The sequence below is a fragment of the Petaurus breviceps genome, unplaced genomic scaffold, assembly GCF_028583685.1.
Source record: "Petaurus breviceps papuanus isolate PSGF00001 unplaced genomic scaffold, PetGlider_PUasm1.0 551, whole genome shotgun sequence".
NCBI classification, from domain to species: Eukaryota; Metazoa; Chordata; class Mammalia; order Diprotodontia; family Petauridae; genus Petaurus; species Petaurus breviceps.
This window is the reverse complement of record NW_027186372.1, coordinates 29,864,730-29,890,684: the sequence shown is the minus strand read 5'-3', so window position 1 is coordinate 29,890,684 and position 25,955 is coordinate 29,864,730. Positions and strand designations below refer to the sequence as shown.

The following is a 25,955-nucleotide window of genomic DNA, read 5'->3' as shown; positions in this document are numbered from 1 at the left end:
TATATAATTATTACTATTATTTTACATGCAACTGGGAAATAAGATATACAGGCACAGAGGCAAAGAGATCCACAGTGCCCTACTGGAAAGTCAGAGGGGGAGTCGGGGAGACTATAGGAGAGAGCAGATTGGGGGAGGGGGTATTCAGTGGGATTGCTGTTTTGGGGTGGTGGGTAGGGGAAAAATGGGGAGAAAATTTGTAATTCATATTCTTGTGGAAATGAATTATGTAAACTAAAAATAAACATAAAATTTAACTGAAAATAATAATAATAGAATTTTATCTAGGTCTGTAAGTAATTGTAGAACATAGAATTTCGGAGCTAGAAGAGAAACCTTAGAACATCGAGTGCAATTCAGCACACATTAATAATTACCTCTGCTTCAGAGAGCACAACTCCAGTGGGCTGGCCACATTGTTTAAATGCAAAACATATGCTTGCCAAAAAGATTATTTTATGGAAAACTCATACAGGGTGATCAGAAGTGATACAAGGATGCTCTCAAGGTCTTTCTTGAGAACTTTAGAATTGATTGTGTGACATGAGAGACACTGGCAGAGGACTGCTCAACATGGCCTGCCCTCATCAGAGAAGGTGCTGTGCTCTGTGAGCAAAGCAAAATTGAAACAGCTCAAAGGAGATGCAGGATGCACAAATTTAAGAGTATCCACCCCAAATGTTCACATGGACTATTTGTGCCAGACCTGTGGTAGAGCATTGTGAGCTCCTATTGGTAGAAGACATAATCAGAAAGGAAGAGGGACCAAATTCCAGACATAAAAGGCAACTTATGCAAGGATGTAGGGAATGGAATATCAAGTTCAGAGAACAGCTATAAGTGCACTTTGGCTGGAGTATGAAGTACATAAAAGGTAATAATGAAATAAGTCTTGAAGAGTGAGTTGTGGCCAGATCGTGAAAAATATTAAATGTCAGGATGAAGACTTTACATTTTTACCTAATAATAATAGAAAGTCTTTGAAGGTGTTTGAGCAGACAAGTGACATAGTCTGATCTGTACTTTAAGGATATAATTTTGGCATATAATTTGTGTGAAAGATAGGTTATGGGGGAGAATAGATCAGCAGGGAATTAGGGATAGCTAAAAAGATAGATGAGCTGGTATCTATAGCCATATGAAAAAATGCTCTAAATCACTATTGATTAGAGAAATGCAAATTAAAACAACTCTGACGTACCACATCACACCTATCAGATTGGGTAACATGACAAAACAGGAAAATGATAAATGTTGGAGATGTGGGAAAATTTGAACACTAATACATTGTTAGTAGAGTTGTGAACTGATCCAGCTATTCTGGAGAGCAATTTGGAACTATGCCCAAAAGGCTACTGTGCATGCCCTTTGACCCAGCCATACCACTTCTAGGTCTGTATCCCAAAGAGATAATAAAAACGGGAAAAGGACCCATATATACAAAAATATTTATAGCCGCTTTTTTTGTGGTGACCAAGAATTAGAAATTGAGGGTGTGCCCATCAATTGGGGAATTACTGAACAAGTTGTGGTATATGAATGTAGTGGAATACTATTATTCCATAAGAAATGATGAGCAGGTGGACTTCAGAAAAACCTGGAAAAACTTTCATGAACTGATGCTGAGTGAAGTGAGCAGACCCAGGAGAACATTATACACAGTAACAGCAACATTGTAAGACTTTGATAGATTTAGCTGTTCTCAGCAATGCAGTGATCTAATATAATTCCAAAAGACTCGTGATGGAAAATGCTATCCACATCCAGAGAAAGAACTATGGAGTCTGAATGCAGATTGAAGCATACTATTTTCTCTCTCTTCTTTTTGCTTCTTCTTTCTTGTGATTTTCCCCTTTGGTTCTAATTCTTCTTTACAACATGACTAATGTGGAAATATATTTAATATGATTGCACATATATAGCCTTTATTAGATTGCATGCAGAGGGAAGGGGAGAAAATTTAGGATTCAAAATTTTATAGAAGTGAATGTTGGAATGTTGGAAACTAAAAACAAAAAAACAAAATTTCTTTTTAGAAAAGCTAGATGAACTGAGAAGCAGGGAGACAGAATTTAAGAGGCTATTATAATAATCTAACAAGTGATAAAGGTCTGTGTTCCTGTAGGTGAAGAAAAGGAAGCTGATAAAACAAAAGCCATAAAGGAAAAAATTGATAGCTATCACTTGGCAACGGATTTTGTATAAAGGAATATCAGGGATGGTTTTATGGTTACAAACCTGTGTGGCTAGGACAAATGCAGTGTTCTTGACAGAAATAGCAAAGTTTGAAGGAAGGGGGTAGGGGGTAAGTGTAAGGAATATATGGCAAGTCTGGATTTGGACGTGGAATTTAAGATGCCAGGTGGAGATGTCCAACTGGCTGTTAGTGATGTTTGGGACTGTAGTTCAGAAAGAGATTAAGGGCTGGACATACTAATTTGAGAATCATCTGCATGTAAAATAATTATTAGATCCATAGAAGCTGATGGTATCACTTATGAAAGAGTTAGTCAGTAAACATTTTTTAAGCACTGGGGACAAAAAGAAATGCAGAAAGAGAGTATATAGAGAAAAGAATAGGACCAGTATAGAGCCTTAGGTGGTAGCGATTCTTAAAGGGAAGGAAATGGAGGATGAGAAAGGAAAACTGAGGCTTAGTCAAACAGATAAGAGGAGAACCAGGAGAGAACAGGGTAATGAAAAACACAGAAGAATGATGCATCTAGAAGGGACAGAGGGGGTCAAAAGTTGCAGAATGGAATTGAAAAGCACATAAGTGCTTTAGACTAGGTGCTAAGCCCTATGCTAAATAGTGAAGGCACAAACCGAAGACTGAGTCTGTTTTCTAAAGGAGCTCACATTCTAATTGAAGGAGGCAATCTTTGTTGTATTTGTCCTTCATTCTTGAAGAGGACCATGACATCAGGGAGATGATGACATGACTTTTGCAGTTGACTTTGATTTGAGTGAGGGAGAGCTATGCGGGTTCACTAGCCTCACTTTCTCTTCCAGACCCATCTGGGTCCAGTGGCCGCATATTTATTCATCAGGTCGACTGGAGATGACCCAGGATACAGTGGGAGACCTTGGCCCTTTTAAGCTAAGGTCCTTGGAGGTTCTCACTTTGAGTGAGATAATTCTCATTTAGTGAATAACCTCATGACTCCCATAAGAAGGAAGGAAGGGAGGGAGGAAGGGGAAAAAAGAAAAAATCAAACTGGGAGGGTTGCTGACCCAAAGAGAAACAGTTACTATTTACATTCACTCTGAGCCTGAAGGGCCCAAAAAATAAATGGTGCTTCATGGGGGACCTAGTGTTGTCAGTCTATGAGTTCCAGTGTGAATTTGGTTTAAGGCCTGGTCTTTGGAAAAGAAATCTAGCCAGTAAACCCCTCTCTCCTTCTCCCTGAAGGAGACAATAGAGGAAGGAAGTTAGAAATACACATTTATCTAGCACTGACTAGGTGTGGGGAGCTGTGTTAATCATTTTACAAATATCTCATTTGATCTTCACAGCAACCCTGGGAGATAGGTGCTATTATTATACCCTTTTTTACAGTTGCGGAAACTAAGGCAAACAAAGGTTAGGTCATATAGCTAGTAAGTATCTGAGGCCAGATTGTGACTCATGTTTCTGACTCCAGATCAGCACTCTGTTCACTGAGCAATCCTCATGTTCATTTCTTGGCAAGTGAGCAAGGAGGAAGAGGAAAGGGTAGAGAGAGGGTGAGAGATTGAGATTCCTTCTGATAAAACTGCTCTTATCAGGTGAGCTAAGGGAATTAAGTAGGAAGAAATAGGTATCCAGTCTTAGCCAGGAGACTGACGAGGCTGCACTTAAAATAGCTTGGGTATGTGGGGGACTGGGAATGATATTGTTAAGTACAGAATGAAGAAAATGAGAATAAAAATTTTAAATGGGGGGGCGGGGAATACTAAGTAGAACTTTGAGATCTAGCTTATTTCCTGTATGATGTTTCTTCCTACTTTTGAAGGAAAGGAATCTTATCACACCTTGTCATACAGAGGTGACTCCTTATTCGTAAGCCCCATCTTGCATCTGGAAAGCTCAATTGGAAGATAAGCATTTTTCCAAGTCAGAAGACCTAGGTTAGAGTCCTAGCTCTGCCACTTAACTAGGTATGAAGTTAGGTTCTCAGAGACTCAGTTTCCCCATATATTAAAATAAGGATAACAATACTTTGCCATACAGCATGAGGTTTTTTTGAAGACCAAATGAGATAATGGATATTAAGTGCTGTATAAATCATAAAACACTACAGAATTGCCAGGCATTGTTATTATCATTAAGTACAGTGTATTGGGGTGACAAATCAGAGGAAATATTATTTAGAAATGAGCAGGAAAAGACACAAAGGAGACAAGATTGTATTATGATGATGTACAATTCAATGATCATTCATTAAGCACTTAATATGGAAGATGTTATGCTCTGTACTGGGAGAACACAAAGAAGGATTAGATCTCCCGTGCCCTTAGGGAATTTACAGTCTAATAGATCTAAGTCAGATCAGTCACTTTTGGACTGGAATTGAGCTTTATCTTTATTCTTCCCCTTCTTTTTTGCTCCCTTCCATGTAGCTGCAACAGCAAACTGTACCTAGAGAAGCTCCCCAACACCAGCATCATCATCCCATTCCACAATGAAGGATGGTCCTCTCTCCTGCGCACTGTCCACAGTGTGCTGAGCCGTTCTCCACCAGAGCTGGTGGCTGAGATCGTGCTGGTGGATGACTTCAGTGATCGAGGTAGGCTGTTACTTGTCTTCCTCTCCATGCACATGAAACGCATTTAAATTTAAATGATGGTTGGATGAATGAAAGATGTTTTACTTTTATAAACAGCCAATAGTCAATAAACACTGGGTGCCTGCTGTGTGCCAGGTACTGTACTGAGTGTTGGGGATACAAAGACAGGTTTAAGACACCTCCAGCCCTCCAGGAGCTCCCAGTCTAACAGGGGAAGGTAACAACACATAAAGAGAAGCTGAAAAGTGAGGGGTGGGTTCAGGAGATGGTTACCAATGTAGGGCATGAGGAAGTCCTCCAGCCAGGATGGGAAATTATCTGAGGAATCGTGTTCCAGAGATGATTCTGTCTTGCAGAATGATAATAGAGGTGAAAGAGATCATCCAGTTCAGCCTACTCATTTTACAAATAAGGAAATTGAGATTCATGGGAATGAAAATCATTTTCCAAGGTCACACTGCAGTATTTAGAACTGAAAAAGATCTTAGAGATGAATCCCTGTGTTTTTGCCAGTGAGGACATTGAGGTTCACAAAGGTGAAGGAATTTGCCCAAAATCACATCCCCACTAAGTAGAGAGGCTGGGATTCAGACCCACATCCTCTGACGAAATCTGGTGCTCTCGCCACTGTGCCACAACTGCTTCCCACCTAGGGTCAGATCCAGGACTAGGTCTTCTCATTCTAAATCCAGGATTCTTTTTGCTCAACCACCCCATCTTTTGTCTCCGTGTTATACTTTTCAAAGTATTTTCACGTCTGTTTTTCTAGTGACCCCTTTAGAAGATCAGGGAATAAGCGGGGCTAGGAAATGATTCTATGAAGCTTTGCTGCTTTTGAAAAGTAACATTCCTATTTTCTGCTGGAAACAAAGCAGCTGTGAGATTGCTGGTCCTTTTCTGCAGCAGGGATCATGATTTCCTCTCCTGTTGCCTTTCCTACTCCTGGAAATTTTTAAATTATTCAAGACATAGAAGCTTTATTATCTGTTGGAAGGCTGTAATGTAATTGCTAAACATCATTTCAAGAGCTGTCTCTGTGTGTAAGCCACCTTATTCAAGTGGAAAATGTGTCATATTGATCCAAATATAGACCATATTTTTCCTTCAAATCTGAATTGCTTGAACCCTTAGTATAACTTATTATCAGCATTACTTTTAGGGGTATTCTTTTCTCCTTTCAGAAAGATCTCATTTTAGGATTGTGACCTATACTCAGTCAGCCAATATTTGAATCATTTAAGCATTTGTTCATTTACTCACCATATACTGAGAACCTACTGTATGCAGGGTACTTTGTCAATCACTGAGAGAAATCCAGAGTTTAGTTAAGACAATAGCTACCTTCATGTACCTTGTAGAGGGATAAGATGCAAACACACAATAATCCATGACAAGTGCTTTTTAAAGTTGCAAAACAAAGTGTTATGTGAAATTTGAGGAAGAAGGTTTTTATTTATGAGGTGAGGGAAGACTTCTCAGAGCAAGTGGCATTTGATTTGGGCTTTATAAGCCGGGTAGGAATGAACAGGTGAAATGAGAAAAAAAAAAAAAGACATTCTAGGCATAGGGAACCATGTATATAAAGGCATGGAGACCAGAGAACACAGGGAATAGGGGGAGGGGGGACCAAGGAGTAATCTGTTTTGATTTTGAAAGTATATGAAGGGAGAGTTGTATGAGATAAGACTTAAAAGTTATGGTAATGCCAAATTTATGGAACCTTGGAACTTCCAACAAAGGAAGTTTGAACTTTATTTAGTAGGTGATAGGAGACGCCTGAAGGGTTCTGAGCAAAGAAGTGATTTATCAGATCTGTACATAAGGAATATTTTGTTGTTATTCAGTCATGTCCCACTCTTTGTGACCCCATTTGAGGTTTTCTTGACAAAGATACTGGAGTGGTTTGCCATTTCCTTTTCTACTTTATTTTACAGATGAGCAAACTGAGGCAAACAGACTTAAGTAACTTATGCAGGATCACACAGCTAGTATCTGAATCAAGAAGACCACTTAGAAAGCTATTACAGTAATCAAGGTGAGAGGTAATAATTAGAGTATTGACTGTGTAAGCAGGAAGAAGGGTTGAGAAATGAGAGATGTTTGGGTGACATTTAGAAATGTCAGGATTTGGCAATTCTTATGACAAATGTCATGAGTAAGAGTAAGGAGTTGAAGATTTCAAAGGTTTTGAATCTGAGTGACTAGAAGAATGGTGATGCCCCTGAAAGAAATGGAGATGTTTGGAAAAGGGATGACTTTAGTGGAACTGTGATGCAATTTGCAACCCATCCGTGGCTATTTATCCTATGTGACTCACTATGTTCCACAAGAAATGAAAGGAGAAAATGGAATTCTTACTCACCACCCTCCTAAGGAGCACCTGCCACACCCAGCATGTAATTTGGGGGCAGGATATGGATATGCTAGAGTCAGAGTGCAGGGGTGGTGGTGGTGCAGATTTTACCTGCCAGCCACTGATGTCAGTGTTCCTGTCACAGTTAGGAAATAACGACTCTGATCGTCTGGTGTTTGATTATCGAGGGGAGAGCTTGGGAGCTTGCATAACGACAGGAAGCCAACAGTAATGGGGTAATGTTGGTGATAATAGATGAAGGGGGTTGTAAAGCTATGAGATAGTCCCAGTGAGTGACTGTCGTGGGAAAGGTGGGGCATGACCCACCTTCTAGTGCTTAGATTGGTTGACCCCTTTTGGATCATGCCATGGCTTTCAGGGGACTGGTGCCCTTACTTTAGATAACACTGGCCTAGAAAGAAAAAGGAGAAAGAAAGGAAACAGAAAGTAGAATCACACACTCTTAAAGCCAGAAGAGGCTTAAAGAAGGTGTCTGTGCAACTCCTCCTCTGGTTGTAATCTCTGCAGTATCTCTGATAAGTGGCCATCCAACTTCCCTTTAAATGCCTCTAGTGATAGGGAATCCTTCCTTAATCCTTCCTCAGATAGCACATTCCACTGTTGGACAGCTCTGATTTGTTCAGAGGTTCTTCCTTATATAAATCCCAAATAACAACTGTAACGTTTTGATCCAAGTTCTGCCCTTCTCCGCAGATCTAATCCATCTTCAGCACAGAATAGGTCAAATAGGTTGTTGAGTTGTTTCTAACTCAGGAAACATCTTTGTTCATTGAGTTAAACTCTGATAAGCATATAGAACATAAAGTAGTAAAATAAATTAGAAAGCAGGTAAGGCTGATTTTAGGTGAAAGTAAAGAATTATTTTTTTCTTTCTTACAAGTTTTCAAAATACAGACATAGTGAGGAAATCAAAATAATTTGTAAATAGGACAGGGTACATAAAATAACTAGCATTTATATTAAATTTTAAGGTTTGCCAAACATTTTGCATCTGTTATCTCATTTGATTCTCACCACAACGCCGAAAGGCAGGTGCTATTATTCTCATTTTATGGATGAGAAAACCAAGGCTATGAGAGGTTAAGTGATTTGCCCGGGGTTACTTAGCTAGTAAGTGCCTTGGGCAAATTTTGAATTGTTTTTCTTAATGCCACCCCAGTGTTTTATCTACTATGCCACCTAGCTGTCATATCCCCACCATCCTCTCTACTACTCTTTCAGTTTGCCTAAAGAAGATAAGTTTACATCCTGACACTTTCATTCAACTATAAAAAGCAACTTATTTGTTATCCACGGAACATTAAATATAAAAAGAATAATAATAGGATAGTGAGTTGTTCCTGGATTATTTCCACCTGAATTTTATTGAAATGTTAAGAATATTTATGTAATAGTAACAGTAACAAAAACTTTGAAAATACAGAGACCAAGCAGAAGAAAAGAAATCCAGACATGTGGGAACCAGAGGTAGATACTGTCCTTGTCATCCTAATTGCCAGTGGTGTGTGCTGAAGATGATTTTAATGACCCTACAGTAGATGAGATTATTTCCAATACTTTTATTCAGTTATTTAAAAAATCATTTTATCCACCTGTGTAATAGTCCACAGAATATCCATATAAAAAGAGTAATATCAAGATAGCAACTTGTTCCCATGTCATTTCTGCCAGAACTCCCATCAAAAATTATTGGGAGATAGATAATAATTAGATTTTTACTTCATTTTTCATTCATTTCTTACTCATGTGCTGTAAACAAAGTACCAAGTATAGCTAGAACAATAGAGTATTTAATGTCCACAACCAATACAATGTTATCAAGAAAATTGATTTTTAAAAACAGCATTTTTCAGGGACAGTTTAAGCTCACTATGGTTCTGCCTTACCTTAAATCCATTATCATCTCTCGTAAGTAGAACTAAGTATAGCCTCCAAGTTAAAAAGGGAGCTGAACCAAATATCTTATTAATTACTTGTACTTGGATGACATGAAGATTACACATCCTCTGAAGGACCTCTACTCCTTCAACTAGTGGAATCTTCCTCCAACGATATCAAAATGTCATTTGAACTCGTGTTAAATTTTTATTGTATGCCAAGGAAAGATTGGGACTAAGAATTTTAAGCTTAAATCCCAAAGTCAGATTGAAGTAGTGGGCAAAAGATGGTATTTGCCACATATATTAATCTCATCCAGGAAAGACACATCAAAGATAATACCATCTAGGGAAAAATCTGCGGCTGAATATGTTTAGAGATTTTGTTTTGTCTTGATATCAAAGCTCAATGAGAAGATCACATTTAAAGCAAGTAGCACCTATACATGGCCAGTCTTAATGTACTAAACTTTGGGAACTATAAAATGGACCACAGTACATTTGCAAAGTATCCTAAGAAAAACTCATGCAATATTAATGAAACATAGGGTTCACCACCTTAACAGCAACAGAAATATTTTACTTCCAGTGAGGAGGAAGAGGATTGACAGACGTTTTATAGAGCATATAAAAAACAAGTTTAAAAACTTGCAGAAATACTTTTTATATAAGCATGCATTACTTCACCAAGCAGTAGTGAAAACTGATAACAGATATACGTGGATTAGACTAGTCAGATATAACCAAAAGTGACATGCCTCTGTATGGAACCTATAAAATGGCTAAAATTCGGGAACAGAATCAAAAGACCTCCATGGACAACACACACAGGAACCCAACCAAGAATATGTCAACAAAGAAATATTATCAAATGTGGATCTGTTTATAGAAATAGAGGGGTTTGTGGTAGCAGTTCAGGACTAGATCACTTCTACCAGAAACCTAGATTTACTGATTAATGCAGCTTTTGAGAGTAAATGATAATTTAAAAAAAAAAAGAGCAACATCTCACTGCAAATTGCAAAAATTTAGTACTTCCTGAATACCTACAAAGCCTCAGGTGGCCAGAATTATATACCAGAAGCCCACCATCTTTCATAAACTAACAGATGAATAATATCAATATTGCAAATAAATACAGGAGTGGGGAACCTGCAGCCTTGTAAACAAGCTACACAGGAAATCAGAGAATTATCACAGGCAGAATTGTTCTTTACAATAATCCATATGCAAAACTGATGTGTAAAAACTTAAAAACGCTTGTGACATTATGTCTGTATATACTTATGTGTGTGTATGTTCTAACCACATTGACTACTCTTTTTCTCAAAATTATATGGCATGAAAAGCTTTCAGAATATAGGGATTCAGTAAAAGAAATCACAGCGGTGTGGGAGCAGGAGGAGGGACACAGCTAGTAACCTAGAATTCCTCCCTCCCAGCAGGTTCAGTTTCTAACGTAAGACCCAACTCAAAGGTTGCTTCTTCTCCAAAGCTGTTCCTGATCCCACCATTGGTATTGAGTCTCTTTTGCTCCAACTTTACACAGCACATGTTGCACCTTTCTTATTTGTGTATTATTTTATATCATAGTTATCTATTTTTTGTTTTATCCTCCTACTTGACTAAAAGCTCCAGACAGAATTGTCTGATCTAAACTTCCCACCTCCTCCAGGGCCTATCATGGTGTTCTGGAGGTGCTTAATGTTCATGGTACATAGATGCTTAATGAATATATGCTGAACTTATTATAGTTAAAAGTGACAAGGTGTCCACAATCCCCTAAGAACCCAAGTAGAAAGAACGTGAACTCATTGCTACTAGGTCTAGTATATATGGGATTAAGCATTTTGATGGCTTTTATTAAAAGATTAAAACTAAAAGACTGTTCCTGACAGTCATAGACTGCCTTATTTATCAGGGTTTTATTGAGTTCAACTTTTACAAAATCAACCTGAAGTGTTTTACTCATTAACAGTTGGGAAAATAAGTAAAGAACTTACCTTAATTTTTGGATTAAAGTCTGTAAGAGCTGGTCTTACTTCAAGTTTCCAATCATTGCCACTTAATTTTATCAAAATCTGCCCTGTGTGCACCTGCCAATGTCACTGACTCGATGCTAGTGTCAACCAGATGGAACAGACCTCTAACCTGTGGGTGGCCAGAGGCAAACAGAGCAGGCTAAAGACAGGAGAGTCAGGAATTAAACAGAAGTTTAATTTCACAGTGAAGGAAATGGCTTGCAAGCAAGGACACATGTGCCAGAGCCCCTCCCCTAGTGGGAAGGAACTTCTTTAGTGTAGGCTGATCTCAATACTTATACCTGCAGCTAAGCAGTGAGTTGTAATGCTAATAATAAGGGGTCACAGCAGCAGTGAGACGTTTGATTCATAGCAAGGCTTCATGACTGGAACGTGGGTACTTGTCCAAGCTTATCTGGTGCTTGTCCAAGCTCAGAGAACACCTGGTGGTGGTCAAAGCAATACAGTAATTATATGGGATTTTACTATGGCTGAGATCATCCAGAGGGTGAGCGCAAAGGATGGTTGTTATGCCAAGCTCAAGTCACAGCTTGCTTGCTGGGCCATAGCTCTGAAAAACAGGGTATCTTGACCCTAACTTTGTGAAACTAAAACTGTATTACTTCAGAAGATCCATGACTTCATCCCTGTGGATACTTCTTCCATAATTCAGATTAGAGTCCCTTTATACCATAGTATGCAACATTTGTGAGTTGTTGCCAAAAATTGAATAAACCCCTTTGAACTTTCCTATTTCTCTCCAAGGCACCACCATCCTTTCAGTCTCACATGCTCACAGTCTGTTTTATCGCCTGAGTCTCCTTCTTCCATATATCCCATTCCATTGTGCCTACCCCTACAAACAGCAGTGTCAAACTCAAATAGAAGCAGGGGCCACCAAACTGTACATACAGATCCCTGCTGACCATATATTGACTTTAAAAAGCACATATTAACACTATTTCTATTCTAGTGTATTTTTATTTTATTAACTGTTTCCCAATTATGTATTATTAATCTGGGCAATACTCAGTTCTGGGCCTACAAGCCTGCATGTTTAATGTCTCTGCTCTACAACACCTCTGTGACATATATAAAGTTTAAGAGACATAGTTTCAGAATAATTAATCATTTTATTAATCATGCTAGTAGATAATTAATAAAAGGGGTTAGTGGCATTATAGAATGACAAAGGCCCCTCATGGAATCTACTCAATGCTAATATGCCTTTGGAAGAGTGACTATTCCTTAGAATGTCAGTCAACTCTGATTGGTTACCAGTTAATGAGAAGAGGGGAGGCTGGGTGGCATAGTGAATAGAACACTGGCTCTGGAGTCAGGAGGACCTGAGTTCAAATCCAGCCTCAGACACTTAACAAAAAACTAGCCGTGTGACCTTGGGCAAGTCACTTCACCCCAATTACCCTACCTTGTCCCCTCCAAAAAAAATTAAAAAGAAAAATCTAAAAAAAAAAAAACAATGAGAAGAGTTAATATTATGAGAGGTAGACTTATTCTAATGTGGGGCTGGAGGGACCTGACTCTTATCACTCTCCTCCCAGATCTCCAACTTCCTTTCCAGCTTCAGGCAATCTAGACAAACCTGCTCAGACCTGCCTGAGTGGAACACAATGGACCAGAATTCACATTAGATTAAATACTATGTAAGATTTTTCTAGTTCAGGGGGGTCTCCCACCCAGGATCGAAAGGCATGTACTCTGAGGATTTTGGGCAATCTCATCTATCAACAGTGTCCTTCAGAGACTGAACAGTCTACAGGTTTCTGAAAAAAATTCTGGTCCCAATTCAGTAATATATTATTAATATAAGAGAAAACTAATCATTCCTCTCACCTGTCACATCCATCCCCTCCACACTACTTACATGGCCACCATCTTTGTTATCCTCTTTACCCTTCTGGTACTTGAGAATGACTCAAAAAAGTCATGTGGCATTATGGAATGAGCCCTGATTTTGGATTCAGAGCTCTTGGGTTGGAATGTCATCTCTGCCTCTTAACTTCCTCTATCTCCTTGGATTTCAGTTTTCTCCTCAGTAAAACAAGGGGAGTTGGATTAGATGACCTCTGAAGCCCCTTCCATCTCTGTATCTTTTATTCTGTAAACAAATTAGATTGTAACTTCCATTAAGAAAGACGGTATCTCTTACATTTTACCCTTTGCTGAGCACAGTGCCTTTCATATAGAAGAAACTTAATAAACATTTCTTAGAATGAATTTCCTACTAGGCTTCAATGTTGCAAACTGAATTTATCATCCTTCCCCCAAAACCTGCTTCCTTCAGTTCAGTTCAGTCCTCCTGGTCAGCGAGGCTCAAAAATTTATCACCTTTGACTTCTTTTCCTCCCCATCTCCTGCATTTAAGAAGTTGTCAAGTTTTTATTGATTCTAGTTCTGAGATAAAATTCTCTCAAATCCCTGTTGTGATTTGAATTTTACTCAGTAAACAATAATAAGCTACAAAAGATTTTTGAGTAAGGTATGACATCAGACTTATTCATAGTAAAGATCTAGCAGTGGTATAAAAAAATACGAATTGGAGAGAAAGAGACTGTAGAGACAGGAAGGACTTGTTAAGAGGTTCTTTCTGTGGTACAAGTAGATGATCATGAGGGCTTATTAGAGTGGTAATAATGAAAAGAGAAATTGGATGGATCCAAGAGTAGATGAGAAAGGAGAATAACCTGGTCTGATCTATTTAAATGAATTAATATAACAGGTGAGGTAGAGGGAGGAGTCAGAGTGGGTAAATGTTGGTACTATAGACCAAAATAGTAAAATGTGATAAAAACAGGTTTAGAGGAAAAGAAAAAAAGCTTGGTTTTAGATATGTTGAATCTGAGTTGCTGATGAGATGTCCATATAATGTATCCTGTAAGCAGTTGGAAGTGCAGATCAGGACTAGAGATAGGAATGGGAGTCATCTGAATAGAGGTGGTAGTTCAAGTGTCAGTCTGAATGAGATCTCACTCAAACTTTCAAAGGAAGAAAGTTAGAAAAGAATGTAAAGCTTCCTACATAGGATTTTACTAACTCATATAGGGCTTCCAGCTCTACCTGGTTTAGCTTCTCCTGATGCCATTGTTACAGTAATCTTCTAGCTGAGAATTAGATCTAAAAACAAGTGAACCTAGTACCCATGTGTTCAATAAACTCAAGAACACAAATATCTAGGAGAACGACTCACTTAATCAAGAACCACTGGTAAAATTGACTTAGACCAGCATCATAATGAACTCCAAATGATTAAGCAACCTTAATATAAAATTTCAAGTCCTAAGAAGATTAGAAAGCAGTCCCTTATAGAACTGTGGTTGGAAGAGAGTTCATAACCAAACAACGGAGCAAGAAGATCACAAAAGACAGAATTGACAATTGACTATATAAAAATCTTACACAAACAAAATCAGTATAACCAAAATAAGAAAACAAACTGCTGAGTGGGCCAAAAAAAAGGTCACTGAATATTTCATGTAATATATCTGATATATCCAAGACATATTGGGAATTGACACAAATACATGACCAAGAGATGTTTACTGATTGGTAAGTGATTAATGGTTGTGAATTATTGTTTTAAAACATTGCATATTCTCAACAATCATATGAAAAATGCCCCAAATCACTTATAATAAGAGAAATGCAGATTAAAACAACTCTGAAGTTTTTCCACATACCCATAAAATTGACAAAGATAATAAAAGACAGGAATAATCCCTGTTGGAAAAGTAGAGCTACAAATTGGCCCAACAATTCTGGGAAATAATTTGGAATTATGCAGTAAAATTACTAAACTCTTCACTTGAGCAATTGACCCAGTGGTTTCACCACTGGAATTTACACCCAAGGTGGTCAAAGGCAGAGAAAGTTAGTTTTATAATACTAAAATTGTCATAGCAGCATTTTTTTTTATAATTAAAAAAAAATGTCTGCCAGCTGCAATGGCAATAATCCCTACTACTGGGGAGGCTAAGGCTGATAAATCAATTGTTTAGGAGCTCTGAGCCGCAATATGGCTAATATCAATCAAGTTTCTTCACTAAGTCCAACCCCTGGAAGAAGAGCACCACCAGGCTGCCTAAAGAAGAGTGAACTAGCTGAAATCAGAAAACAGGACAAGTTAAAACTTCCTGCTGGTCAATATTGGGCTTGAACCCGTAAGTGGTTGTGGCACTTCCAGCTTGAGTACAATAGGAAGGCCTAGTCATCGAAAAAGAAGAAGAATTAAATTGCCTATTTGGGGATAAAGCTAAACAAATTGTACTGCATGAATGGAAGGGAATATAGTCACGCCATAAGAAAGACGTTATCAGGATTTCAAAGAAACATGAAAAGACTTGTATTATTAAAAGTTGCAGAGCCAAGATGGTAAAGTAGCAAGAAGAAGATTCCTCCAGAGTAGAAAATGCCCAAGACTGAATACTGATGGAGAAATCCAAGAAAGGTTATAGTGAACAATTTTTCCAGCTCAGGTTAACACCGAGTGACAAAGAGGTCTGTGGGCACTAAGAATGGGATCCCACCAAGAATAGACCCATGGAACCCTCCAGTCTCAGGCAGAAGCTTGGCACTGGGACACATAGAAGTCCAAAGCCCATAAGGGGATACCACAATGGGAACTGGTGCCAACTGGCACCTTTGTCACCCTCTACCCAGTTCTGGGTCATAGAGCCAGAGCAGACTAAAGAAGGACAAGGAGCAGTCACAGGTCCTAAACAGTGTACAAAGAGAAATGAGGAAGTCCAGAATCAAGCAACAGTGGTGTGGCTCAGATCCCCCTGGTCTCAGTCCAGCTTCTAGCCCAATCTGAAGCCTGCAGAGGAAATACCAGGGCAGGAATCCCAGACCAAAGGGGAGCCTACAGTTCTGCCCTCTAAACCAGTGGAGCCTCCCCGCTGGTTAGTCTGTGGTCAGGCATGACCAGTGAGGAAATTTGATTTGTTTGACTATACATGTTTGTAACAGGAATTTTTTTTTCTTTCATTCTCAATGGTAGTAGGGAAATGAAGTAGGAGGGAGAGAAGGCATATTTTTGCTGATTGAAAATATATATATATATATATATATTTTTTTTAAAGTTGCATTGCAAAAAAAAGCTGTTAGGAAAACAATATTCATATGACTGCAGTAATGTAAATAAAAACACTAAAATTTGGCTAAAAACATTAAAGTCAATGATTAATCTTGCTTCTAGAAGACATAGTATGAGTTAGAGCCCCCTCCTCTTGGTTGAGAGGTAGGAGGGAGTTTTGAATACTGCATACATTGCCAGGTGTGGTTGCTATGGTTGGATTTGCTTAATGTTTTTTCTTCATGATGAAGATGAAGGAAGATTGTTGGGGGAGTGGGAGCACTCAAAACAAGAGGTAATCCTAGTTTTCCTGTTCTTTGAATGTGCCAGTCTGTCTCTACCACAGGAGCCTTACAAATCATCAGCAATACAAAGCTGTCACCGCCTCCCCCCCAAAAAAGCTAGTTAGCAGCCAGCTGTGCTATTTATGTTGGGGGGGGGGGAAGAAGTAATCATCTTAATTGGAACTTACTTTGAGGCAGTTAATGTTTCCATCTGGGGGGGGTCTTGATTCCTTTCTTTGTCGTTAAGAACCATAATGATCACCATTTTCCTAACCATCATTTTCAGTAAGAAGCTTCCATTTGTTCCAAAAGGAAATTTTGCACCTATAATAATGAAGTATCTTAGCTCTGGTGCCTGGGTTTGGAGTCTGTTTCATCTCTGGAGAGATTTTTGACTCAGTCAGGTAATACAGGCTGTGGGCTTTGGTTAAATTAATCTCCAGACTGAAATAACACCTCCTGCTAAAACACAAGTACCTTGGTAATCCCAGTTTAGCTAGGATTAAGTAGTGAAGTTAATGGAGTTTGTCTTTCAGCTCCCCCTATTTCTGGTCCTTTTCATCTCTTTTCAGCACCAACTACTAACACTAAATACTTATGCTCTAGTTCTAAAAGAGAGGGAATTGATTTGATCACCTAAGTCATATATTATACAATATAAAGGAGCCCCAGTCTGGAAGTCGGGAGGCAGGTTTTCTCATACCAATTCTGCCTCACCCTCACTATCACAGTGCTTTATATATGGTAGCATTTTGATAAATGCTTATCAAATGAATACGTATTTATTCATCAGTTAGATGCTATTATAGTTTTCATAATTGCTATTGAATAGCTCCTCTCCTTGTCTGTGTCTAGTTAGCATAAAATGCCAATTATTCCAAAGGCTATGAACTTAAGGGGTTCCAGTAGCTTGATTCTGCTCCCTGACTATTAACTATACACTGAGCCTATGCCAGTCTCTCATCTGCATCTCATCAAAACATCTCAGTGCATCATGATATAGTTTAAAAAAAAGAACTGGATTCAGAGTCAAAAGATCTAAATTTAGCTTTCTACTCTGGCTTACATATGTCAATGAATACCTCTTACAGTGATACAGATTACAACCCCTCCACATCTTGTCCATGTCTTTCCAAAAATCCACCACAGGGAGGCCTCCCGGAATGCTGGAAGCCTTCCTCTAGAGCTCTTGACCTTGCATAGATACCAATGGAACACACCTGCTGTACATCAGTGAACCCTTATTCTCACTTAGGCTGCCTCCTTCCTTTTTCAGTCATACATATCTGATGACATCTCTTCTCATTTCTGTTACATTACAATCTATCTATGCACATTTTCCCCTTCTTCATTGTTTTTGGGTGAAATGAACTTTTAATTCTTTTTTGACTGTGATTTTCAGTGTCTCATAGCATCTCTGGAAGAATAGTGATGCTGCCTCCCTGTTCTTGGTAGAGAGGTGGTAAGATATGGTTACAATTTAAGTGTTCAGGTGTCATCAGTGTGCTTCCTTCTTACATGAGAGGGTTTTACTGGTGAAAGGATGTTACTAGAAAATGACAGTGAGAAAACTAAAAACAGAGGACTTTCTAGGTCCTCAAACTAAAAACATAGATAAAAAATTTTAAAGAATATTGAGGTTAGGGGCGGGTAGGTGGCACAGTGAATAAAACACTGGCCCTGGAGTCAGGCAGACCTGAGTTCAAATGCAGCCTCAGCCACTTAACACCTACTAGCCGTGTGACCTTGGGCAAGTCACTTAACCCCAGCTGCAAAAAAAGCAAAAAGCAAAAAAATTTTAGAAAAGAAAATTGAGGTTAAAAAGATGGACTTTTGTCTCAAAGATAAACTAAGAAACTAAGCTTTTAATCAAAAAGCACTGTTCAGGGGCGACCAGGTGGTGCAGTGAGTAAGAGCACCGGCCCCAGAGTCAGGAGACCCGGGATCAGTTCCAGCCTCAGATACTTAACACCCATACAAAATAACTGGCTGTGTAACCTTGAACAAGTTACTTAACCCCAATTGCTTAAAAAAATAAAATAAAAAATAAAAGCACTGTTCTGTTTCCCAAAAGCAACCTTGATTATTTTCTTTCTGTTAATTCTGGGCACAACTCAGCATACATTCACAGCACCTATCCAAGATACATATGGACCAGTTCCATAAGTTATACATCCAAATGCATATCACGGTTTGGACGTTTGGCATTCTTCATCCATTTGGTTTTTCCTATATGGATGGTTAAATTGAAAGAGGTTCTACAAGGTTGGACACAATAACTTCCAAAAGCAGATGTTGGATCTTTGGTACCTGTCCTACCTGTTGGGATTCTTTCTTCCAGACTTAGCACTCTGCATCCTCCAATGAAAGGTGGCAAAAAAGGTGGCAGGTAAAATATGTCTAGTTTCCTACCTCCTTGATATTAATCATTAAAGAGTCATTAATAAAAATTCTCATACATCTTCCAAGGAATCTTGTAGTATTTTAACACATGCATAGGAGACACTTTGCTGGAGAGGAGCCATGAAACCTGAATTTTGTTATATAAAATAACGCATTTCACTTTTATAAAATTGGAAGGTTTGAAAAGTATTTTACTCATAAATATCACCTGATCTTTTCAACAACCCTGAAGGGTCTTTATTATCTCCATTTTACATGTGAGCACACTGAGGCTGCGATCAAGTACCTTGCTCATAGTGACGTAGCTAGGAAGTGTCAGAGGGGAGATTTGAGTCTAGATTTCTACTTGGTCCAAGTCTACCATTTTTCCATAGCACACTGCCTCTCACATAACTCATTTTATCATCTTGGGAAAATACCTGGCCTTCTCAGGGCTTTGAAGAGAGCCAAAACATCTTATTCAGGAATCAGGCTGGTCCTTGATAAGTTAGCTCCGGGTTTTCCAATGATGCAACCAGTCCATATTGTCCAGTCCTGGTTTTCTCTGTGATGCAGCTGTAAATCAGAGCCTGCCTGATATCCTGAGATCCAGGGCTCTGCCCTGTTCTGGGATAATAGCCAGAAGGTGTTAGCTCACTAATACACTTTAGATACTATTGTTATGGCTTGGAAACATCTAGGACATGATAACTATCAAGGCCTACTTGACATCACTGTCTGGCATTTTGAAACTGAATAAAACAGTATTAGAAAACCTAGTGACCTATAGTTACCTTCTTTGTCTCATTCCTCTATAAAAACCTTGCTCATGGTATCAATAAATGGATTGCATTGATGATCTTGCCTGGCCCACAATTTATTCCACACTTCCACGGTCTTGTGTGTCATTTTATAGCTGGCATAAGAAACCACTTAGAGAGAGCTCTACAGGGCTTCAGTTGGTCCATCTGTAAAAAGCTCTATTTTGCCTACCTCCCAACATGAGGATCAGATGTTTTAATAGATTTGAAAATGCTTTAAAGTCATTAAGTGCTATGCAAACAAGTACTTTGAATGAGTACTGTGTAGATGGCACTACAGTGTGTTGGTGGCAGTGCTATCTTTTGATAGACAATTTAGTTTTCCTTTTCTCTCTTTCACTGCATTTATGTTTGTTTTTAGCTACTATAGCATCAGCACTTTAAGTTTTAAAGCCACCAATTCAAATGATTTGCTGGTTCTGCTTAGTAATGGTTATTGAGTCCAAATTGATATAAGGAAGAACACCTTGAAATGTACTCACTCTCTACTTTCTAGGTTCTTTGAAGATAGAAATTTGGCCATTTATTGCATTTTTCTAAGATCTTAGATTTCTCACAAATGTCAGAGTGTTTGGCAAATGTTCCATTAAGGAATACATGCATTAGTACTATGCCTATTTTACAGACTGAGGATCCAGGCATGTTTTATGCCTGCCTGAAATTAGACAGTTTACAGTTTTGTAGCATTCCTCCCACTCTCCTGTCTTTACTTATAGGATCATAGACTATAAATATAGTTTCCCCTATTAGAGCCCTTAGTAGGTGCTTAATGAATAATTATTAAACTGATTAAAATTTTTTTCCTATTCATCTTGAGGTACAGAAAAATATCACTAATAGATTGAATCTTTTACATTGTTAATTAGCCATAAGATCTTTCCTAAATTCTGGGGGGCAGTTAGAAGCATAAACCTCTCGCAGCTCACCTCCTGACAAAGAGCTCATGAACTCAGAGTGGAGACTGAAACATTTTTTTGGTCATAGTCAATGCAAAATTAGTTTTGCTTTGACTACATATTTGTTTTTAAAAGGGGGGGGTGTTTTTCTTTTCTATCATTGTGGGGAAGGGACTGGGAAAGAGAGAAAATAGGTGTTCATTAAAAAAATTAAATTTCATTTTAAATGAAACATTTTTGTTGTTTAGTCATTTTTTCAATCATGTCCAACTCTCTGTGATGCCATTTAGGGTTTTCTTGGCAAAGATACTGGAATAGTTTGCCATTTCCTTCTCCAGATCCTTTTACAGATGAGGGAACTGAGGCATACAGGGTTAAATGACTTGTCCAGGGTCACACAGCTATCTGAAACCATATTTGAACTCAGGAAGAGGGGTCTTCCTGACTCCAGGCCCAGCATTCTATCCCCTATGCCAGAGTTGGGGACTCTGCGACCTCGAGGCCACATGTAGCCCTCTAGGTCCACAGGTACAGCCCTTTGACTGAATCTAAACTTCACAGAACAAATCCCTGGCTTTGTTCACATTTGCCACATGTGGCCTCGAGTCCACAGGTTCCCCACCCCTGCCTTTTGCTATCTAGCAGACTGAGCCAAATGAAACAAAAGCTACTATTGAAGAGAGCACTTGGGTTCTATCTATTCTTGGCTTTTTCATTTACCTTTGACCTTAGACAAGTCATTTACCCTCTCTGGTTCTTATTTTTTATATCTATAAAATAGAATATTAATATTTCTACCACCCACCTCACATAATAAACTGAAACCCCATCAACAAAAAAGTTGTTGAATACTGACTATAAGTTCACCATTGAAATTGTGACTATCATATGATCTCACCCAGTAAATGTTGGGTTGAAGTGAATTATTTTGAAAAGGAGAAACCACTGTATGCATGAGTAATGCAAATCATAGGACAGGTCCCAGTTAGATAGCTACCCCAGGTAAAAGTACTCTCTGGGTCTGACACTATAGCCATAGTTCACAAATCCCACCAACTTATTTATCTTTGATGATTAGTAAGAAGACATAATTAGTTTCTGTCCCCCCCCAAAAAAAAAAGACATTTACTGTATTGGCATAGTAAGAAGAATATCAGCATTTCCCCAGAAACTGGCAAAAATGGCAGTATAAAAGGAAACAGTACAGCCAACTCTCTCCTTCAACTACTCTAAGAAAGATTGAAGAAAAGCACCAGACTTAGTAGGAGTCAGAAAATACAAGGAGACACAACAGTGAGTCATCTGTTCAGCCCTATTCAGCCAGAAGACTACAGACACCTGAAAGGAGATGCAGCCATGGATGTCATTCCGCAGCATTCCATCCTGTGCCCTGTGCCTCTGTATGAGGCAGGGAATAGGATGGGGTGTGAGCCAGTGGCTGTCATTCCAGTGCACACTGAGACTGTCCTATAGTGAAATTATTAGGATAGGAACTTAGGACTGAGGTGAACCTATACACCTCAGTCACTCTGAACCTACAGAGCCTTCCAGCTAGCCGACAAGAACTCAATTGTCTACTTGAGCTCCAGCCATTGATAAGTCTGAAGCTGTGTGGCTCAGACCCAAAATGAGGTCGAGCCTATAAAACTCAGACCAAGAAAACAGCAATTAAACTTCATCCTAGGTCAGACCATTGTAGGCTGACTGCCATACTGTGGCTTCCTAGCCTCTGCTACCCTCAAGATGCTAAAAGAATATAGCATTTGGTACTTGGAAAAAGTGGTAGCAGGAACCCAGGTAATGCAAATCAGGAACATATAAGACCCTAGTATTATTTTCAGAGGTATGCAGAGCCCAGCTCTAACATAAAAGTTCCAATATAATGCTAGAAGAATGAGATATTTAAAGACAAACTCCCAAAAAAACACTGGTAAAAATAGCTTATATGGGGGTAGGGATATCTAGACAAACACCCAGAATGAGATAACACCACAATATCTATAAACAAAATTTCAAAGAAAAACATAGCTTGAACATAAGATCAGCTAGAATTCATGAAAGAAATGAAGCAGGAAAAATTTTTTTTTTTGGTCTTTATTAATTTGTTTACTTTTAGTTTACAAGATTCATTACCACAGTTCCTTGAGTTTCAAATTTTATCTCCCTCTCCCCCCCATGGTGGCATACAATCAAGTATAGTATCTGCACATTAGGCATTAGTCAGGTTATAAAGAAGGATTGTAACAGATGGAATGAAGAATGGGAAAGAGGAAACAAAAGCAAACAAGAAAACGAAAAAGGGCAGGTAGTTTGCTTCAATGTGGGTTCAATCTCAGTTCTTTCTATGGATGTAAACATCTCTCTCCATCATGAGTCTTTTGGGTTTGATTTATGTCTCTGGATTGCTGAGAAGAGTCCAGTCTACCAAAGTTGGTCGTCACACATACGTTGTGTCTGTAATTACGTACAAATTCCTCCTGGATCTACTCTTCTCACTCAGCATCAGTTCATATAAGCCTCTCCAGGTAAATATGAAGTCCATCTGCTCCTCGTTTCTTATTGCACAATAGTATTCCATAACATGCATGTTACCACAACTTGTTCAGCCATTCCCCAGTTGATGGGCACCCCCTTAATTTCCAATTCTTTGCTACCACAAAAAGAGCTGCTATAAATGTTTTTGTACATATGGGTCTTTTTCCCACTTCTATGATCTCTTTGGGATACAACCCTAAAAGTGGTATTGCTGGGTCAAAGGATATGAAATTATTTATAGCCCTTTGGGCATAATACCAGATTGCTCTCCAGAATGGTTGGATCAGTTCACAACTCCACCAGCAATGCATTAGTGTTCCAATTTGTCCACATCCTCTCCAGCATTTGTCATTTTCCTGTTTTGTCATCTTAGCCAATCTGACTGGTGAGATATGGTACCTCGGGGTTGTTTTGATTTGCATTTCTCTGATCAATAGTGATTTAGAGCATTTTTTCATATGCTTATAAATATCTTTAATTTCTTCCTCTGTAAACTGCCTGTTCATATCCTTTGACCATTTATCAATTGGGGAATGACTTTTATTTTTATAGATTTGACTCAATTCTCTGTATATTTTAGGAATGAGTCCTTTATCAGTGACATAGGTTGTAAAAATTCTTTCCCAATTTTCCACTTCCTCTTAATCCTGGTTACATTGGCTTTGTTTGTACAGAAGCATTTCAATTTAATGTAATCAAAATTATCCATATTGCATTTTATAATGCCCTCTAATTCTTGTTTGTTCATAAAGTCTTCCCCTCTCCACAAATCTGACAGGTAAACTATTCCTTGCTTTCCCAGATTGCTTAGAGTATCAGCCTTTATACCTAGATCATACACCCATTTAGACTTGATTTTGGTATATGGTGTTAGATAATGGTCTATGCCCAGTTTCTGCCATACTATATTCCAGTTTTCCCAGCAGTTTTTGTCAAATAGTGAGTTCTTATCCCAAAAACTGGGGTCTTTGGGTTTATCAAAAAGTAGATTACTATAGTCATTGACTGCTGAGTCTCATGTACCCAATCTATTCCATTGATCCACTACTCTATTCCTCAGCCAGTACCAAGTAGTTTTGAGGACAAAGCAGGAATTTTTTAAATGATATCACAAATGAAGTGAGAGGAAACTTTAGAGGAAAGATTTCAAAGAAGAATTAACAGCTCAGCACAGGAGATATAAAATTTTACCCAAGGAACAGACTCCGAAAATGAAAATTAGGCAAATAAAAGATGAGACAAGAAATATTAAAAATGATTCAAAACATTGAAAAATAGGAGACTAAATAGATCACATTTTTTCAAAACTGATCTGCACAACAGGTCAAGGAGAAAAAAACTAAATATCACTAAATTACCTTAAATCTATGATTCAAAAAAATAACATGCATACTGTATTTTAAGAAGTCTCTAATGAAAATTGCCCAGACCTATTAGATCCGGAAAGCAAAGTCAAAATATAAAGATCCATTGGTCATCTCCAGGAATATAGCTCTAAATAAAAACTCCCAGGAAATGTGATAGCCAAAATCCACAGCTTCCAAATCAAAGGGATGATGGAAAGGAACCAAACTTTTATTTAAGCTATTAACCTACTATGTACCAGGCACTGTGCTAAGTGTTTTACAGATATCATCTCATTTAATCCTTACAGCATCTCATTGAGTTGGTATTATTATTATCCTTATTTTACAGTTGAGGAAACTGAATCAAACAGAGGTTAAATAATTTGCCCATACAGCTAATAAGTCTCTTGAAGCCAAAGTTGAACTCAAGTCTTCCTGTCTCCAGATCCTATGCTTTATCCATGGTATCTCCTAGTGCAGTATTACAAGCAGCCAGAAAGAAATAGTTAAAATTCTGAGAACCACAGTCAGGAGCATACAAGATTCAGCAGTTACCATGGTACAGAAATGGAGAACTTGGAATGTAATATTTCAGAAGGCCAAAGCTAACTATAATCCTACAAGGGGGGAAATGAATCTTTAATGAAACAGAAGATTTCTAAGCATTCCTGATTTATAAAACAACTTAATAGAAAATTTGAAATACACAAAAAGTCAAGACAGACAATAAAAGGGTAAATACACAGTATTTATTTACAATAAAAGGGTAAATGACCAGTCAAAAGGGACTACATAAGGACAAAGAACATTTTAATAGGAAGGAAAGAAATACATATTCCTTTAGAATCTTAAAGTTATCAGATATCATAGAGTTAGATCAAAAGAAGTGGAAGTGGTCTTGTTATGTTTTAATGAGAAAAGAAATAAGTAGGAGAAGGAAAAACAACACTGGAGAAGAAAATGGAAAAGGGTTGGGGAACATACTATCTCATATAATTGGATATGCAAATACAGAACAAGAAAGAAGGGCTGGGGGAGCATAAGTCGCTTGAAATTCACTGTCACCTGAATTGAGCAAAGGAGAATAGAACACACATGCACAAACATTTTGGTGTAAAAGTACATTCAAAGTATGACTTCCAAGAGTGGATGGGGAAGAAGAGTTTAAAAGGGAAGAAAAAAAAGGGAAGAAACTATTGTTGGGGTTTGGATGAGGTGAAGAGAAACGGAGCAGAGGGGGCAGAAACAGACTGCATCAATCATAGATTGCTGGTACTAAGCATGCTCCTTGCTCACTACCTTCTCCATAATTTTTGGGGGGGCAAAAAGAGGAGAAAGTATAACATAAGAGGCTGGAAGGAAATAGCAGGGATCACAATTTAATGTGAATAGGATGACAGAATGGATGAGAAAGAAGAATCCAGCAGTATGTTGTTTACAAGAAACATGCTTGAAACATAAGGGTTTACAGGGTATTAAAATAAGGGGCTAAAGCAAAATCTGTTTTGCTTTAGATGAATTAAAAAAATAAAGGGTAACATTCCTGACTTCAGCCAAA

The 25,955-nt window shown here is 38.3% G+C and overlaps 1 protein-coding gene across 5 annotated transcripts in view; it reads left to right on the top strand.

Moving 5' to 3' along the window:
* The window catches only part of GALNT10 (polypeptide N-acetylgalactosaminyltransferase 10), a 181,612-nt gene that overhangs the window by 105,440 nt on the left and 50,217 nt on the right, over positions 1-25,955 (top strand). For all 5 annotated transcript variants that reach the window (XM_069102545.1, XM_069102547.1, XM_069102544.1 and 2 more), the window contains exon 4: positions 4,603-4,769. In XM_069102545.1, the coding sequence (XP_068958646.1) occupies positions 4,603-4,769 (167 nt within the window). The remainder of the gene's footprint in view (positions 1-4,602; positions 4,770-25,955) is intronic.